This window comes from Notamacropus eugenii, chromosome 1 (assembly GCF_028372415.1).
Source record: "Notamacropus eugenii isolate mMacEug1 chromosome 1, mMacEug1.pri_v2, whole genome shotgun sequence".
Classification (NCBI taxonomy): Eukaryota; Metazoa; Chordata; class Mammalia; order Diprotodontia; family Macropodidae; genus Notamacropus; species Notamacropus eugenii.
The window spans coordinates 527,402,705-527,421,464 of record NC_092872.1 but is presented as its reverse complement, the minus strand read 5'-3'; the positions used below and the strand labels follow the sequence as shown (position 1 = coordinate 527,421,464).

The 18,760-nt window shown below is 44.6% G+C and overlaps 1 protein-coding gene across 2 annotated transcripts in view; it reads left to right on the top strand.

Annotated features, from left to right (window-relative positions):
- OTOF (otoferlin) overlaps positions 1-18,279 on the top strand; it is a 45,249-nt gene extending 26,970 nt beyond the window's left edge. For both annotated transcript variants that reach the window (XM_072633938.1, XM_072633937.1), the window contains 13 exons: positions 1,042-1,178; positions 1,396-1,530; positions 1,687-1,824; positions 2,482-2,609; positions 3,458-3,628; positions 4,738-4,898; positions 8,419-8,561; positions 9,224-9,312; positions 12,439-12,537; positions 12,819-13,060; positions 13,329-13,507; positions 14,156-14,256; positions 17,009-18,279. In XM_072633938.1, coding sequence (XP_072490039.1) covers positions 1,042-1,178; positions 1,396-1,530; positions 1,687-1,824; positions 2,482-2,609; positions 3,458-3,628; positions 4,738-4,898; positions 8,419-8,561; positions 9,224-9,312; positions 12,439-12,537; positions 12,819-13,060; positions 13,329-13,507; positions 14,156-14,256; positions 17,009-17,189 — 1,904 coding nt within the window. In that variant the 3' untranslated portion in view covers positions 17,190-18,279. The remainder of the gene's footprint in view (positions 1-1,041; positions 1,179-1,395; positions 1,531-1,686; positions 1,825-2,481; positions 2,610-3,457; positions 3,629-4,737; positions 4,899-8,418; positions 8,562-9,223; positions 9,313-12,438; positions 12,538-12,818; positions 13,061-13,328; positions 13,508-14,155; positions 14,257-17,008) is intronic.
- The last annotated feature ends 481 nt before the right edge of the window (positions 18,280-18,760 follow it).

Below are 18,760 nucleotides of genomic sequence, written 5' to 3'. Positions count from 1 at the left end.
TATGAGACCTTGAAGATCATCTGCTCCAGGCCCATCACTTTACAGATATGGAAAATGAGGCCCAAAGGGATAAATGACTTGCCCAAGGTCATATAAGGAGGTATAAACAGAGATGTAACTAGAATTCAGCTTCCCAGGCTCAATTTAATTCAACAAGCATTTATTGAGCACCTACTATATTTGAGCACTATCTGCTCAAGTTGTCTGCTGTGAATACAGATTTTTTTTTTTAAATTCTTCCTCCCGGGGCAGTTAGTTGGTACAATAGCTAGAGCCCTGGTGCTGAAGTCAGAAGGGCCTGAGTTCTAATCTGACCTCAGACACTTTTTTCTGCTGTGTGACCCTGACCAAGTCACTAAAGCCCCAAATGCTTCCAAAACAAAACAAAACAAAAAAACCTTCTTCCTGTCCTGCAGGAATTAAATAAACTCCCTGCTAACTGGTTAACCAATTTGTTCATTAATTTTTGGATGAAACCTATGATTTTAATGAATTAAGTAAGGACAGTCCCTTTAAGAATACATCTGCAGGTCATCATCATTAGAGTTGCTTGGGGCAACGAGAGGTTAATTAACTTGTTCAGGGTCACAGAGCCAGGATAAGTCAACAAGCAAGGTCTTTCAAACTCCAGAATCAGTTCTCTACCTACTAGTTTTTAATTAAAGCCTTACATTTGGATAATACTTCATGCAATAGTTATATGCTAATATTAATTGTTATATAATACTATATATTACATATTATATATAACATAAGTTATATAATGTTAATAGTAATATGTTAATGTAAATTTTAATGGTAATGTATAATAATGTTCCATTTGATCCCTTAACCTCCTTGAAAGAAAGGCACATATTAATTAAGGCACATACTACAAATGGAGAAACTGAGACTCAGAGTGGTGAATAGACTTGTCACACAGTGAGATAAGTCAGCAGGGGCACTAAAATCCGGGTCTCCTGAGTCCTAACACTGGGTTTCTTTCTATTCTGGCATGCTACTGAGCACAGTCAAATGGTTTTTTCTTTTCTTTCCTGGAAGGCCCAAAGGGACACATGAAAGGCAAGGAGAAGGCAAAGGCACCCAAGGAAGAGAAGAAGAAGAAAGTTCAGAACCACGGACAGGGTCAGGGTTTGGAGGTCCCAGAAAAAAAGAAGCCCAAGATTGATGAGCTTAAGGTGAAGGTCCCTAGTAACCAGAGAGAGAAGGGTGGGGCAGAAAAAGGGCCAGTGCTGGGGGGCGGGGAAGATCCCTGGCTCCGTGGCTGTGAGCAAGTAACCACTCCCTCCCCTGAAGCGTGGGGCGTCATTTTGCCCAGGACCAGCCACAAAAACTTGGGGATCTATATGGGGAGGGAAGGCAGTGTTCCTTTCACAATGTGTTTTCGGGCTCCAGGTGTACCCCAAGGAGCTGGAGACAGAGTTTGACAACTTTGAGGACTGGCTGCACACTTTCAACTTGCTTCGAGGCAAGATTGGTGATGATGAGGACAGCTCCACAGAGGAGGAACGAATTGTGGGCAGATTCAAGGTCAGAGGATGAGGGCTCCAGGTTCTGTTCCCCAAAGTAGAGCCTCACCTAAAAATACTTGTCTGGCCTAGCCGCTGTCACACATAAACATCTCATACCCCAGATGCTCACCCCAAGCTTGATCTCTAGTGCATTTCCCTCTGTCTTTTCCCCCAGGGCTCTCTCTGTGTGTACAAGGTGCCTCTCCCAGAAGACATATCCCGGGAAGCTGGTTATGATCCCACCTATGGCATGTTCCAGGGCATTCCAAGCAATGACCCTATCAATGTCCTTGTCCGGGTTTATGTGGTTCGGGTAAATGTTTTACTAGCCTCTTATCTGGTACAGCTTTACCTCCTCCATAGTTTGACCATGTGCTGGAGAGGGATCAGAGCAATAAGAGAAAGTTATATAGTGATACAGTATGTACACATCTGATATAGCCCCTTCACTTTAGAAATGAAGCAGAGGAGATCCAATAAGAACAAGGTAATATGACTAATCTGTGAGAGAGTTAGGACTAGAGCCCAGGTCTCCTGACTCCCAGGCCTGGGCTCTGAACACTTTGGGCCTCCTGGGCATATCCAAATGGCCACCTGCATCTTTATTGGGCCTTCTGAAATTAGAGATGAGAACAGTAATTGGGGTCAGCAAATTACCTCTGGAGTAGCTGGGGGCAGGAGTCCTTCCCAAATATTGGTTTCCAGACTCTTAAAGGAATAGAAAGGAAAATAGAATTCTAGGTCCCACTTTTCCATGGGGATACTTCATGAGGTCTGCTTTGGGGAGGAAGCTGAGAACCTATTTCATGGCACCTTCTCTCCTCTTTGACTTGAAAAGTTACTTACTGTTCCTAGAGAGCACGGCAGAAGATACAGAAGAGGGAACCAGTCCTTGGAACGAGGGAGATAGAATAGTTACATGGGGTTATCTTGTGCTAGACCCCAGATTAATAACCACCTCACCCCACAGGCCACAGACCTGCACCCTGCTGACATCAACGGCAAAGCTGACCCCTATATTGCCATCCGCCTGGGGAAGACAGATATCCGGGATAAAGAGAACTATATCTCCAAGCAGCTTAATCCTGTCTTTGGAAAGTAAGGCTGCTAGTACTCACTTTCCCCCTATCCCCCATCCCCTCTACCCAATGACCTCCTCAGCCATTACCTCCCTGTGACAGCAAGCACCCTGGCACATCCAGGATAACCTGCTAGCACAGGCTCTTGGATCTGCTTTTCTTAAAGGAAAGCAACTTTCAAGGGGTCAACAATCTTCTTTAATTACATTCACTATTTCAGAGAAAAAGTCAGCACCCTGAACTTCAGAGAAAATACAAACAGAAAGTAGAAGCAGAAATTACAAACAGAGAAAATAGCTTAAAGACTAACAGACAAGACTTCTCACTGTCTGACCATAAGCAATGCATGTATCACAGATCAACAGACAGAACCTGTCTGGCCATGGCATACATATATACAGAGAGAGGAGCACCAATAGCTGGGTTTTCAAAGGGGAAGGTGCTCCTTGATGGCTACCCAGAGTCTCCTCTGGACAAATCGCAGGAACACTCTTCCTACGAGTGAACTCCAAAGCAAAATACTAACCTCAGAATATATAGAGAGCCAGAAGGCATCATAACCCACTGCTTCAGTGCCTAATTACCAAAAGATATGAAAGTCGTCAAGCAAGTAAACCTCCCCTAAACAAGCTTCCCTTAATGTGAGAGGCCTATTAATGACTGGGGAAGATCTTCAACTCCCATTAACCTTACACTCCCCCAGTCCAGTGACCTTTCCCAGCACAGTAATACCCCTAGGCATGACTATTCTCAACCCAGAGACCTTCCTCAGACCAGTAAACCTGCCCCACCCCCAGCTTATACTCCTATCCCTAGGAGTCCTCTTGTCTTCCCCTCATTGAATCCACCCCCTGACTTCACCTGCAGGTCCTTCGACATTGAAGCTTCTTTCCCCATGGAATCCATGTTGACTGTGGCTGTGTATGATTGGGATCTGGTGGGCACTGATGACCTCATCGGAGAGACCAAGATAGACTTGGAGAATCGATACTACAGCAAGCACCGAGCCACCTGTGGCATTGCCCAGACCTATTCCATGTATGCCCTGGGGTGTGGTTTGGGGAGAAGATAATGTAGCTGGAGAAAAGAGGAGGAAAAAGAAGGATCAGGCTTGGGGCAGGGAACAAGATGGGCAGGCAGCAGCTTTGTTTTAAAACCCAAATGATGATGGTGATTTGGGCTCAGGGATCTTTAAAATTTTTGCTCTGGGTCCAGCCTTGACCCAAATGTGCTCCCTGGGTGCCGTTAGGGTCTACAGCAGGTGTCCTTAATCTTTCTTGTGTAGACCCCTTGGCCAATCTTGTGAAACCTGGAAGCCCCATCTCAGACTAATGTTTCTAAATGTAAAAAATACATAGGATTACAAATGAAAGCAACTCTACTGACCTACAGCTATCAAAATATTTTCAAAATCAAGTTCATAGGGGCAGCTAGGTGGAGCAGTGGACCAAGCAGCAGCCCTAGAGTCAGGAGGACTTGAGTTCAAATTCAGTCTGACACTTAGTAGCTGCATGACCCTGGACAAGTCAACTCCAATTGACTACAAAAAAGAGAAAAAAGGAAGTTAATGGATCTTAAGTTAAGAACACATGATCTATGGGCTCCTGGTTAAACTGCTCTATCTTAGACTGTAGTCCCACAAGGAAATGACTTATTGCAGGTCTTCAGGCTGCATGAATGGGAGGGAACAGAAGAACCATTTAGAAGAAATTGGAAGAAGAGTCTTTAAGGGGATAGAAAAGTTGGACTGGAGCAGGATGGAACAGGATGAGGGAATAATAGAGTGGGGGGAAACTAGCATCAAGAGGCAGTGAGAAGTAGGTTTAGAAAGAAGGATAATGAAATTTGGACCCATGAGGATGGGGCTCAGTGAAGGGTCAACCTCCAGTCAACATGGTATCCTCAGGTATTCTTTCCCCCAAGCAATTAGAGGCCAGAGTTGAAGAACACTTCCTCAGCAAGGGATTAGGACTGCTATGACTGCAACTGCTGTAGGAAATAGGACTCCAGGCACTTACAGTCCCAGTTCTGCTCTTGGTTCCAGCCTCACAGAGTCCTCACACCTCCATCAGCCCTGGATATGGTCCTAGAGCATCCCTCTATCCCAGTCTTTATCCCATGGTGCTCCTCTGTATTGTCACCTGCAGACATGGCTACAATATTTGGCGAGATCCCATGAAGCCAACACAGATCCTATCCCAGCTCTGCAAAGAAGGAAAAGTAGATGGGCCTCACTTTGGGCCTCCTGGGCGTGTCAAGGTGGCCAATCGAGTCTTTACCGGACCTTCTGAAATTGAGGATGAGAATGGTAATTGGGGTCAGCCTGGAGAAATGACGGGTCAGGGGCCTTTTCAGTACTGCTTGCCAGCCTCTCCTGAAAAGGACAGAAAGGGAAAAAAGGAAGGGAAGACAGAAATCTGGGGTCTGATTTTCCATGGTGAAATTCCATGAGATCTGCCTTGGAGAGAAGCGTGAGACTCCCTTCTAAGCCCATTTCATGCCATTTTCTCACTTTCCTAACTTAGATGTGCTTCAGTTTTCTCAGAGTTTAAGAAACCAGGTTTTCAGTGGTATGTTAGCACTCTCTTCAGCAAAGCTGATAGCAGACCCTCCACTCATTCATTCATTTGTCCCAGGGAGCCTTTGTTAAGTGCCTTCTGTGTGCTGGACACTGTCCTAAGTGCTGGGGATACACAGAAAAAAGGAAACAGTCTCTGCTTTCAAGGTATTTACCTGCTACTGCGAATAGTTGAGAAAACAGAAGAACAAATAGCAGAATAAGTAAATACATGGAGTGAGGGAAACACTGGCTAGGAGGATCAGGAAAGGCTCCTGATCTTCACCTTGACAGAGAGATGGAGGCAGGAAAGGAGAGCATTTCAGTAAGGTGGGAAGGGAGGCACCAAGGCTGGATATGTTTATAGCAAATAGGCCCATTTGCCTAAAAGTCAGAGAGTGGGAGAGGGAGTAATGTATATTCTGGTAGGTAAGACGGGTTGGAGCATGATTTTGAAGACCTTTAAATTCCAGACAGAAGAATTTAGATTTGATTCTAGTTGGTAGATGGTCATTTCAAGTTACTGTGACCAAAAGAAGTCATCTCTTGGTGACCAGCTTTTTCAATAAGCATTTATTAAACACTTACTATGTGCTAGGCACTGGGGATACAAAGAAAGGTACAGAAAAATGGCCCGTGTCTTCAAGGGGCTCATATTCAAATAAAGAAAACTGTTAATGCCTGTGTACATTCAAGATAGATATGGTATAGATGGAGGGTAATTTCAGAGGGAAAGCGAGAGCAGCTGGGGAACTACAAAGGACCTTCTGAAGAAGGCAGAAAATTTCAAGGAAACAAAGGTAAGAAGGGAGGAATAATTTAGGGATAGAAACAAATTTAGGGCTGGAGTTCGGGTTAGAAACTAATTTAAAAACTAATTTAGGATTAGAAATTAGAGTTAGAACGATTTTAGGGCTAAGGTTAGAGTCAAAATTAATTTAAAAACTAATTTAGGGTGAGAAACAAATGTAGAGTTTAGATTCAAGCATGGGAGACAACCAGTGCTGAAGTACAAGAGTCCAAAGAAGGGCATTATGTGTGAGGCACAACAAGGATATTTCTGGTGATGGGAATCTTGGAATTTATCCAGGTTGGGCATATCCTGATGAGATATCAAAGGAAAATTTTAATGGAGGCACTTTGGAATAACTCCTTGACACATCCCAACCTGGGGCATTAGTAACCTTTTCTAAGGCATTATCTATATTATCAAACCATAACTTTTATCTGCCTTAGTCCTCTTTCCCCCCCACCCCACCCCACCCTGAGTCAGGGGCTCTCCCAAATTGGTCTACATCAACAGGGTGACCATGATGAGCTTAGACTAGGCCTGTACAGCCTGTGACCCAGGGAACTTACAGCCTTCCTGCTGCTTGAGACACACCAAAGGATTTCCTTTACATCCAGAGGGTGTTATCCTCTACATTTTTCCTTCCACAACTAGCCAAGCATTTTAAGAAGCACACAGACCTGACTTAGACCCTCATAGCTAGAAACACCTAGCAGAGTGTTTCTTATAATATGTCTTAATAGAGATGGCCTGGCCCAGCAGAGACTGGGAAGAAGGAAAGAACCAGGAATGAAGGCAGTTATAGGATGGGTGGATAGAGCTCTAGGTCTAGAGTCAGGAAGACATGAGCTCAAATCCAACTTCAAACACTTATTAGCTATATCACCCTAGGCAAGTCTCTTAACCTCTGTCTGCCTCAGTTCCCTCATATGTCCAATATAGACAATATTAGAACCTACCTTCCAGAGTTGTATCAAATGAGAAAATATTTTTAAAAGCACTTAGCTCAGTGACTGGCTCATATTAGGTGTCATATAGACGTTAGCTGCTAGTAGTAGTAGCAGCAGCAGTAGCAGTAATAGTTTGGCTCTAATCAAGAAGAGCAATAGATCCTATAGCAAGAGACCCACTGTCCCCTTCCTCCTCACAAACACACTCTTGGGCATTTCTACTCTTATGGATGGAAGGTGTCTTGTCAGGTCACTGTCACCCACAGGAAGAAAGGATAGGGACTTGGCATCGCCATAAGTGTAGGAGTGGTTAGCCCCAGACCTGCCTTCATAGCAGAGGGGTAGAACCACATTGAGAGTAGGGAAGAAGGGGGCAACAGTGGGATTGGGAGAGTCTCGGCTGCCTTGTGAACCCAAGCCAAATGATGATTCTTAACATACCAGAAAGTCTCTGGGAGGCAGGAGGCTCCCTAATGCACATGTCATGATTGCAACCCTGGGATGATGGGGAGGATAGTGGAATCCTCCTAAGAAATATGGAAGTTCAGAAGATGGCAGAGGGGGGCGAGGCCCAGAGAGAAGATAATTTACTCAGTTTTGGACTTTCAATTCAAGATTTGTGATAGTTTGTTGGTGATAAGATTCTGAAGCTCAGGAAAGAGCCTAGGGTGGATATATGGATCTGGGAGTCATCTGCATAGAGATGATTAAACCTATGAGAATTGATAAGGTTACAAAGAGATGGGGTCTGGAGAAAGAAGAAAAGAAGTCCTAGGACATAATTTCTGGCAATACCCACAGTTAGAGGATATGATATAGATGATGGAAACTGAATGGTCAGCCAGATAGACTTTCCCCCCAAAAAAGCATTTTATATCTATTATATATGGATGCAAACATATACATATACGTATAGACATATTATAAGGACCTTGAAAGCAGGGATTGTTTGACTTTTGTCCTTGTATCCCCATCACCCAACACAGCACCTGGTACATAGTAGGCTTGTTTGCTGATGTGGATTCTCTGAAGCACCAAGGACACACTTTTCTCAATCCCACACCCCAGGTTCTCCCCCTTAAGATATATAAAGTCCCTGGCCTCCCTCTCTAAAGATCCCTGCTTTCCTATGTCTTATATTACTAGTAGCTACTCAGCTCAGTACCCTCTCTGTTCCCACATTAGAGGAAATTCTAGGAGAATCCTGCTTGCCTATGAATCCTATTCTCTTGGATCAGCTTTATCTATCATCTCTGTTCTCTAATATCCTCCTTCACCTGCTTCATGGCCCCCAGGCCCTGGCATCCTGACCACTGTTGAGTACTGATGCCTAGAAGCAGTATGGAAACAGAATATGGAATCAGTGGACCTATGTTCAAATGCTGGCCCTGCTCCTTACTACCTGTGTGACTTTGAAAAAGTCACTTGGCCCCTGTGGGTCTCAGTCTCCTTATCTGTAAAATGAGAGGTTTGGACAAAATGACTCTCAGGGTCCCTTCCAGCCCTAAAGTGATGATCTCTCCCTTTACAGGTCAGAGGAAGACCACTGACGAGCATGTGGCATTAGCTGCCTTACGGCACTGGGAGGACATTCCCCGTGTAGGCTGTCCCCTGGTACCTGAACACGTGGAGACCCGACCTCTACTCAACCCTGACAAGCCAGGCATTGAGCAGGTGAGAAGAATGAGGCCAGAGGGAAGGGGATAAAACTTAAAGGAGAAGAGCATACTCTTTGGAAGCTTGGATAGGGAAAGGAAGAAGACAAGAAGAGGGGGACCCTGTGGAAAAGGATTAGAGATGGAAGTGAGAATGGACAGGAATAGGGAATATATTTCCTTCATCCTACCCATGAATCAATCTCCCTTTTTCCCTGGGTTATGGAGCCCTAAGATTTCTGAAGCTCCTACGGAACTGTAACTAGATAAGCATATCTGGGGCTTTGTTAAAGGTATCAAAACTTGAAGGGTACACTTCTTACCTCTGGAAATATAGACACTCTCATCTCCTTGCCTTTTAGCTGTCTTCCAACCTATAGCAAGAAGCTTGAATCTACTCCATCACTCTCCCCAAGGATGCCACCCTCAGCCCCCATACCTGCTACCACCATCGGACACAACTTTGCGCAGCTGTTGCTTTTCCTTCACACAACTATCTATGCCTGCTGTTAAATAAGTCTAGTAACAGTTCTGCAGTACAGAGAAAAGGAAGGGCTAAGAAATGAGGGTCAGGAAACTGGGTTCTATGGGTGTAGGAATGGGGGCAGGTTCCAAGAGAAGTTCAAGGTCTGTCAAAGCAAAAGGAAAAGGTAGAGGCCACAACATCTGTTTCTTCTCCAGGGTCGCCTGGAGCTGTGGGTGGATATGTTCCCCATGGATATGCCTGCTCCTGGGACACCTTTGGACATCTCACCCCGAAAGCCCAAGAAGTGAGCTTCCTAGGACCCTCCAGCTCTTCTTTCTTTCTTCCAGACTCAGCAATCTTGGTCCTTCTTACTTCATAGTTCTCATACATAAAATCCTAGCCTACTGTCAGTCAGCTAGCACTGACTGAGCTCTCAGTCTGCAGTTCTATGTGGGGGCTTCAGAGGGAGATACACATTCATCAGTCAACAAATATCCACACGGCACCAATTGCTCTACAAAGCCCCAGGCAAATCACATAGAAGACACAGCCTTTGCCCTGGAGAAACTTAGAACTGCAGTAAGAGATCTTGGCTGGATGTCATTTTACATGCACAGGAACACCCAGGACAGAAATATGACTACATTTACCTGTGCCTTCACCTAAGACAACTATAGGGTGGGTTTCTGGTACAGCAGAAAGGAAAAAATAGGACAGGGAATTTCCAGGACTAGTGGAAACCAGGCCAGGCTAATTTAGAGTAATTTTCTGGGAAGGATGAGTCTTTAGCAATGTTCAGAAGGAGAGGATGGAGACAATCAGAACATAAGGAAAGGCATTTTAGATGGGAGGAAATGATATTTATAGTCTTGGAGATATAAAAGAGCTAAACATGTACAGGGAATGTTTATGTGACTAAAATGGAAAGAATGATTTATCAGGCCTGGAGCAGTCTCCCAAATCCTGAAAGAATTCTTGAAAAGTGAGTAATAGACTCAAAGACCATTCTAGGTAAAAGGAATTCAGTCTAACCCTTTTATTTACCTAAGAAACTGAGTCTGTAAGAGATTTCCAAATCTCAGGGAAAGGGTTGGAGTGTGAACAGGTATGAACTAACTCCTTATGAAAGAAAAGAGAATGACATGGGGACTGATAACTGCCACCAAGATCTGACTAGGGGGACATAGAGTAGGGGAGAAAACCTCGAAGGAAAGGAAAGTTACTCACTGGTGGCAGAAGAGGAGGAGTCTGGATATGGTAATGAGAAGCAAGGAATAGGACTGTTCACCTACTGGGCCATTGTGTTGGAGGAGAAGAGAGAAGGAGCCAGTACTGGAGACATTGACCAGAGATGTAGGGTCTTCTGCAAGAAAGGAGTAGGGGGTTTTGTGAGGGGTAGAACCCAGGTTTTGTGAGTTAAAGAACATGCAAGGAGCATAAGATGAAGAGATCAAGAACTGTCTTTATTTCCCTTAATATCTTCCCAGAGTACCCATTACATACCCACAGACCTATTGAACATAGGGTTGCTGCTGGGTATAGGTCCTGCTTCTCTATCGAGTCCCCCCTCTGCCCTGTCAGTTTTCCTTTTCACAGGCTTCTCCTTCAATTTTAACCTAACCTTCTCACTTCTGTTATCCAAGTTCCTCACCTTAGAATATCAGATTTTTATTCTCATACTCACTTCTTTATCCAGAAAAAGCATCATACTAGGAAACAGGAAGTTCTAATCTGAATTCCATCACTCACTAACACTATGACCTTGGGCAAGAAGTTAACTCCCCTGAGCCTCAGTTTACCTATCTTACAAAAGGAATAATAATCTCTGCCATTACAAAGTTACTGTCAAGATTTGTAAGACAATTGACATATAAACCATAGAGCACTTTATAAATGGAAAGGATTACTATTACTGTTATCATTATTACCTCATTTTCAGCTTCTTCAATAGAGTTCAGATAGAAACAGTTCTAAGTCTCCATCCTCCTGTTATTCTTTCAAATTTAATCGTCTATGACTTTTGTACAGGTGAGTAAAGTGGCTGCTTTTGTAGCTGGATAAAAGTATTAGGATGTAAGCTCCTCCTCTATAGACTCCCTGAAAGCATCCTTGGTACCTCTCCATAGCAGACAGAACAACAGGAATCATACAGACATACCTTACCTTCCTCCAACATGACTTTGATCTCCTCTGTTAGGTCTCTATATTTCGAAAGTTTCCATGTAGCTTGGAGATTATGAGTATTTTTATATCAACATTATTTAAAATTTTGTTCTTAAGTTTTTATGTATGCTATGACTAGAAACAGCAGTTCAATAGTCTACGCAAATGGTCTAGTTGCAGTTATCCAGGATATTGTGAGATCTATCTATACATGTAGCATGAGGACTTGTTGTCTTTCAGTCCTTGAAAGGTAGTGAGTTTCTGCTGTATATCTCTAGCCCTCGGATCATGCCTTGCTAAATATTTAGTAGGCACTAAATTTCTACAGATTGCAGCAATGATGCGCAATTTCTACCATTTCCTTGCATAATCTACATTGATCGCTAAACCCATATTCCTTAAGGATAGCCTTTTATAATTTCTAGTAGTAGTGACCTGGTCCTGAATTATCATCCAAACCCCCTCCATTTCCACAAGCAAGTCTCCACGAATCAGTCATTTGTTCAATGTTCCTCAATTATATCTTGTTGGCAAAATTTACATGAATGTTGCCAATTGAGGGCCTTGTAGTTCCATTCTGGATCTTAACCACTTCATGGGCCTCATGTGAAGATAAAGCATTTTCATACATGTGTGTATGTATACATGTATATGTATGTATATAGATGTATGTGTGTATAGATATATATGTGTATATAGATGCATATATATATTTAATAAATCCAATAGCCTATATTTTATCAATCCAAAGGCCTATACCTATTATCAAGCTTTTACCCTTGTTTGAAGTGATGTCTGCTTATTTCAAAAGTATTTCTGTAGGTTTCTGAACTGTTTATCATGTTTGTATCTAGCAATAGTAGTAGTAGTAGTACAAGTTATTGAGAGATATAGCTTGTCATAGTGTGATAAACAGCTGGCCTTACAGTCAGGAAGACCTGAAATCAGGTAATACCCATCACACACACACACACACACACACACACACACACACACACACACACAAGCTAGGTGACGGTGGGCAAATTACTTAAACTCTAAATTCCCTGAACAATTCTGTAAGACAATCATTAACAGAAAAGATATCAATTTGCATTGGTAGTGGGAGTTGGTTCATCCAGGAGTTCCCTATAATGATGAAATTAACCTCTACTACTACTACTGGTACTACTAGTACTACCACCACCACCACCACCACTACCACTGCTCCTACCACTACTACTGTTGCTGTTTATGATTGCTATTATTAATTTCTATTATTACTCAGGTATGAGCTTCGAGTCATTGTATGGAACACAGACGAAGTGGTCCTAGAGGATGATGACTTTTTTACAGGGGAAAAGTCCAGTGACATCTTCGTGCGGGGGTGAGCAGGGACACAGCGAGTTTGCAAGGCTTAGGACTGCCTTTGAAGGAGAAAACCTGTTGTGTGGTTAACAGGGGTGGGGAAGGGAGGGCAGAAGGGTCAGGACATAAATAGAAGGTACAAAAATATGCATTTTGATTCTAAACAGACGTTAGGAGCCACTGAACCAAACTCCAAAGGGAAATGGGGGCTAGGGTGGCTGAAAAGTTAGGACAGGGGTGAGACCAGGATGGGTTTATGGGCAGCAGGCTCTAAGAGTTTTCATGATGACCTCTGAACAGGTGGCTGAAGGGGCAACAAGAAGATAAACAAGACACGGACGTTCACTATCATTCCCTGACTGGCGAGGGGAACTTTAACTGGCGCTACCTGTTCCCCTTTGACTACCTGGCGGCGGAGGAGAAGATCGTCATCTCCAAGAAGGAGTCCATGTTCTCTTGGGATGAGACAGAATACAAGATCCCTGCTCGGCTCACCTTGCAGATCTGGGATGCAGACCACTTCTCTGCCGATGACTTCTTGGGTGCGACTGGAGAAGAGCAAGAGAGAGAGGGCCCTACAGAGAAAAGAGATACTGGGGGATAAAGGAATAAGCAGGGGATGATAGGGGATAGGGAAAAAGAGGTAGATTCCAGAGAGAGGAAAAGGAGATTGAGGCTCTGTGAGAGATACAAAATGGATCTGGAAACCCAGAGCAAAGGAATTAGGATGAAAGTTTCCACCCTAGCAAACTGGAGTGGGACACCTGGCAGGGAGATACACTGAACACCTCAATGCTCTCCTTGCAACAGGTGCCATTGAGCTAGACCTGAACCGGTTCCCCCGAGGCGCCAAGACAGCCAAGCAGTGCTCCATGGAGATGGCCACTGGGGAGGTGGAGGTGCCCTTGGTCTCCATCTTCAAACAGAAGCGTGTCAAAGGCTGGTGGCCCTTGTTGGCCCGCAATGAGAACGATGAGTTTGAGCTTACGGTGAGCACTGCATATTTAGATATAGTAAGGATAGATATGGAAGACAGACAGGGAAAGCAACTGATCAATCAACATTTATTAAGTGCCTATTATGTGCCAGGTGCTATGCTAAGCACTAGGGAAACGAAAAGAAGCAAAAGACAGTCCTTGCCTTCAGGAGCTTACAATTTAATGGGGGACAACATGCAAAAGCATACAAAGCAAGTTGCACATAGGATAAATAGTAAAAGATTAACAGAAGGAAGGCACTGCAACTCAGGAAGGCTTCTTGTAGAAACTGGGATTTGAGTTGGGACTTAAAGAAGCCAGGGAGCTCACTAGTCAGAGCAGAGAAGAGATTTCAGGCACAGGGAACATCTAGAGAAAATGCCAGGAGCTGAGAGATGGGACGTCTTGTTCATGGAATAGACAGGAGGCCACTAAAGGGGACAACAGTAGAGCTGGAAGGTTGGGTGGGTCCTGACAAATTAGGGCTTCATGGTACTGAGAGCTGGGTCCATGTAGCTAACTGGAAGGATCACGGCAAGCTCCCTATTCCTGGGAAGAGGTGGGGACCAGGAAGGCTCAGCCAATAGTGGTGAGCATGACTACAAGCCTGGACCTCTTGTCTGAACTTGGCAGTGACAGTGAAATTGTGTATCTCTCTAGGGAAAAGTGGAGGCAGAGTTGCATCTATTAACTGCTGAGGAGGCGGAGAAGAACCCTGTGGGCTTAGCCCGAAATGAACCAGACCCTTTGGAGAAACCTAAGTAGGTTCAGATCTCTTTGCCCTCCTTGCTCTTCTCTTCCCCTTCCACCTTTCCAGCCCTTCATCCCTATCTCCCACCTACAGTAGAGAATTCCTGAATATACTACCTTCTTCCTCCAGATTACTACTTTCTGGCCCATGTCCTAGATGCTTCGATTCTGTTAATATTCCAGGACTTCAAAATGCCCCAGATCTGCAAGATTCTAGGATAAGTGTGGAGGGTGGGGGAGTGGAGTAGTCTAAGATGATGGAAAAATCCCTGTATTTGGACTTGGGGGCCATAGGTTTGAATCCCAGCTCTTGAATCCCTATTATTTGTGTGACCTTGGCCAAATCACTTAATGTCTCTTGGCTTCAGTTTCCCTATCTGTAAAATGAAGATGAAATGTTAAAATCCCTTCCAACTCTAGACTGTGATCTCATGATCCTAAGACCAAATAGTCTTAGGGCCAGTTCCTAGAAGAGAGTGACCCGACCAGAAACAACCACTAGGACCAAGAAAGTTCTAGAAGGAAGTTTTACCCTAGTCCTCATCTCCCTATTTGTTCCTCTCCTGCATCTAGGACTGACTGTCCATAAGACTCCCATTCTCCTCTCTCCTCTTTCAGCTCAGGTGTTCCTTTTCTTCTCTTTCACCTTCCTTCCACCTCTGATCTCAGAAAAGAAGCTTAAAAAAAAACCTCATATTCAGATTAAAATAACTGATAAAGTTACAGTCTATTGCTTTTTCCAAGGACAGATAAATTTTAGTAGATATAAAGGCCATTTAGTTTAAGCCAAAATGATACTCTGCTGAATTTTGGCCATCATCCACCATAGCCAGAGAATATATTTTGAGAGTCAGGGAACACCTCTAGGGTCTGCTTTTCCTATATCTTTGCATTCTCTCTCTCTCTCTCTCTCTCTCTCTCTCTCTCTCTCTCTCTCTCTCTCTCTGTCTCTCTCTCTCTCTCTGTCTCTCTCTCTGTCTCTCTCTCTCTCTGTCTCTCTGTCTCTCTCTGTCTCTGTCTCTCTGTCTCTCTCTGTCTCTCTCTCTCTCTCTCTCTCTCTCTCTCTGTCTCTGTCTCTCTCTCTCTGTCTCTCTGTCTCTCTCTCTCTCCCTCCCTCCCTCCCTCTCTTTTTGCCCATCAACTCCTGCCTCCCCTTTCCCTGCATTCTTTTCTCTCCACTACTGCCCTTCATCTTTTGTTTCCTCTTGTCACCCCAGCCGGCCTGACACAAGCTTCATCTGGTTTTTAAATCCTCTCAAGTCTGCTCGTTACTTCCTGTGGCACACGTATCGTTGGCTTCTGCTGAAGATCCTGCTGCTGGTGCTTCTCCTTCTCCTCATTGGGCTCTTTCTCTACTCTGTGCCAGGCTATCTGGTCAAGAAGATCATTGGTGCCTAAGCGTGCTTTAGTCCTCAGTGGTCTGGTACTTCTCCCCTTTGCTGCCTTCTCCAAGGACACCACTACTGAAAAGAGCAGGCCATCATCCCTCCTTTCCTTTCCTTCCTCCTTTCCCTTCTCTTCCCTTCCCCTAGCTTTCCTTTCTTTGTGGGAAGAGGAGGAACTCTCCAAAGGAATTGTAAACCCAACTTTATTAGCAAATGGAAACACAGAAAGGGAAAGGGCTACCCCAGGGAAAACTAGCAAGGCTCAAATAGAACCTAAGAACCCAGGCTCCCAGCCTAGAATTTACTCCTCTGTGATAGGTTCATTGAAATCCAATCTCAACATTTGTTGTTTCTGCCATCTTTAACTTCAACAAACTTCAGTTCAGATTTATTAAGTGTCTATTATGTACAAGGCACTTGAATTACAGAAACAAAACTGTCCCTGCCCTCAAGTAACTTAGTCTACCATAGTGTATACAAGAAGCACACAGATATGTAAATACAAAGTAATTTCAAGAGGGGGGAAACATGGAGAACTGGGGAGACCAGAGAAGGCTTCAGACAGCTGGTAGCACCAGACCTGTGCTTTGAAGGAAGCTAGGGGTGTTACAAGGCAGAGATAAAGAGGGAGTGAATTCAAGGCATGTGAGATGACCTGTGCACAGGCAGAGGAAGGAGATAGGAGATGGAATGTCTTGTGCAGCTTGCTGTGTGCTGGCAGAAAAAATGTGAAAAGCCGAATGGTCCCTCCTTAGGAGAGTAAGACGTGGACACAAATAATTACACAAGTTATAATGTAATTTGGTGCCTAGAATGAGGCAGGTATCAGGAAACTAAGGAGAGAGGGAGGGAATCATTTTTAGTTTATAGGGAGAGTGTTCATTGATCTATGACTATGAAGATGAAAAGGTTTACAGCCAGTGACGAGGAAGAATGTTTCTGCTTCCAGCATGCAAGATAGCCTACAGGGGCAGGAGAGGGCAGACCAGATTGGATAATGTCAGGTAGAGCCATCTGGAGTAATAAAAATAATAGCTTAAATTTACAGCATGCTTTAAGCTGTGGGCACCACTTTGCATACATGATCTAATTTAGGCTTTACAACAACCTTGTGAGATAAATGCTATCGTTGTATGCTGTTTAGGAAAAAAGGCGTAGTACCTTTCAAAGGCACAGTCGTACAACTAATAAATGTCTGAAGCAAGACTCGAACCCATGATCTTCCTGCCTCTGGGTCCAGAGCTTCAGACACTACAGCATAAAATCTCTCTGCAGATGTAGCTCCAAATGACCAAGTTACAAGAGCAGCTGGTTGAGTAGTGATGCGTTGGCTACTCTGTTAAACATCCCAACTCTCAAATCTTTTTCCTCTCCCTAGCCGGCCAGATACTGCCTTCGTCTGGTTCCTCAACCCCCTGAAGTCCATCAAGTACCTCATTTGCACCCGGTACAAGTGGCTTATCATCAAGATTGTGCTGGCCCTGCTGGGGCTGCTCATGCTTGCTCTCTTTCTCTACAGCCTCCCTGGCTACATGGTCAAGAAGCTACTGGGGGCCTGAATGTCCCCCTACCCCTCCCCTGGGCCCAGCTGTCTCTGTGTTTGGAATCTTTATGATTTGAACTGTCTTCTCCTCTGGGGGCCCATGGACTGGCCCAGTAGCAAACAGATCAGGGGGCTTCCCAGAAGGCCCTAAACTTCAGAGGCCTTGCCTCCCTCTTGTTTGGTTCCTAAATTTCCCATTCTGACTCCAGGGCTGCCGCTCCCCTCAGTCCAGATCCGAGTGGTGAGGCTGCCAGAGTAAGGGATGGTCATAAACTAGGTGACCCCCTTCCCCCACCCTCCACCCCCACACACTTTGCCAAGATCTAGACTTGGTAATGAAAATCCCCAGTTGGGTACAACTCCTAATTTTCCGAGGCCAGGGCCCAGAACAGTAAAGTTTGCATAACACTAACAGAAAATCATGGTGAGCCCCAGGGTATAGGATGAATTCACAGAAAGATGCAAACCAAGATACATAGGCCCACACCTAACACTCCACCTGCCTCCTCCCCCCTAAATCATCCCATTCCAGGAATATGTTCCAATAAGAGCACAGGGGCCCTCTGTCCTCCAGAAATGGGACAGATATCTCTGCCCTACTCCAATTCCCTCAGATTACTACTTTTGCCCTAGTTCCTTTTGGCTTTGTTCTGGGGCTCAGGCATGGCTGGCTTTCCCCCAATGGAGAAAATGAAAAGTCTCTCCCAATTTCCCATGGGATATGCCCAGCTTTGCCAAGGATCCATTGTGGATCACAGGACCCTGTTCTCCCTGGGATTTTTAACTGTTCTCATGTGAATCTCTGTGCCTGCACACCCTTCTCAGTGGGTGTACAGGGTCTTGCTGTCATCCTGTCTGCACACTCAGCTCCACCCAATGCTCCCTCTGCCTGGGCCCAGTCCCCCTCCAGCTCTGGGCTTGAAGTATTCGGAGAACGTCTTCAGGCCTCTCTCCCTCTCTCCACATCCACCCTGCCCCCTTTGCTGCCTGCTCCCTGCTTGGAGATAGTGCAGAAAGCATTTCTCTCTTCCTGTTTGGGTTGTGTTCCTGCTGGGTTTTCCATCTTTAGATGTTGTTTTTTCTCTGAATAAAAGAAATTAAATATCTGAGCTGCCTGGTTCCTAAGAGATATGAGCATGTTTGAAGGGATGGAGACACAGTGGGAGGGTAAAGATTTATTAAACGCCTGCTGTGGGTCAGGCTCTGTGCTAAGTGTTTTACTTATATCTCATTTGATTTTCACAACCACCCTAGGAAGTAGATGCTATTATTATGACTATTTTACAGTTGAGGAAACTGAGGCAGAATAAAAATAATTTGCCCAAAGTCACACAGCTAGTGTCTGAGGCTAGGCTTGAACTCAAGTCTTCCAGACTCCAGAGTCAGCACCCTATCCACTGTGCCCACCTACATTAGGTACACTGTGGAGTTTGTAAGTTAAACACACAATAGGCAACTATGGCTGTTGCTCCTTGTGAAACACTTCTCCCTCAATATCTCCCACTCTCCCTTGCTGACAATGGTCACTGAGCCCCAAAAATGCTTTCCCCTTTCTTTCTCTCTTGGCTTGGTGGAACTCTGACTTGA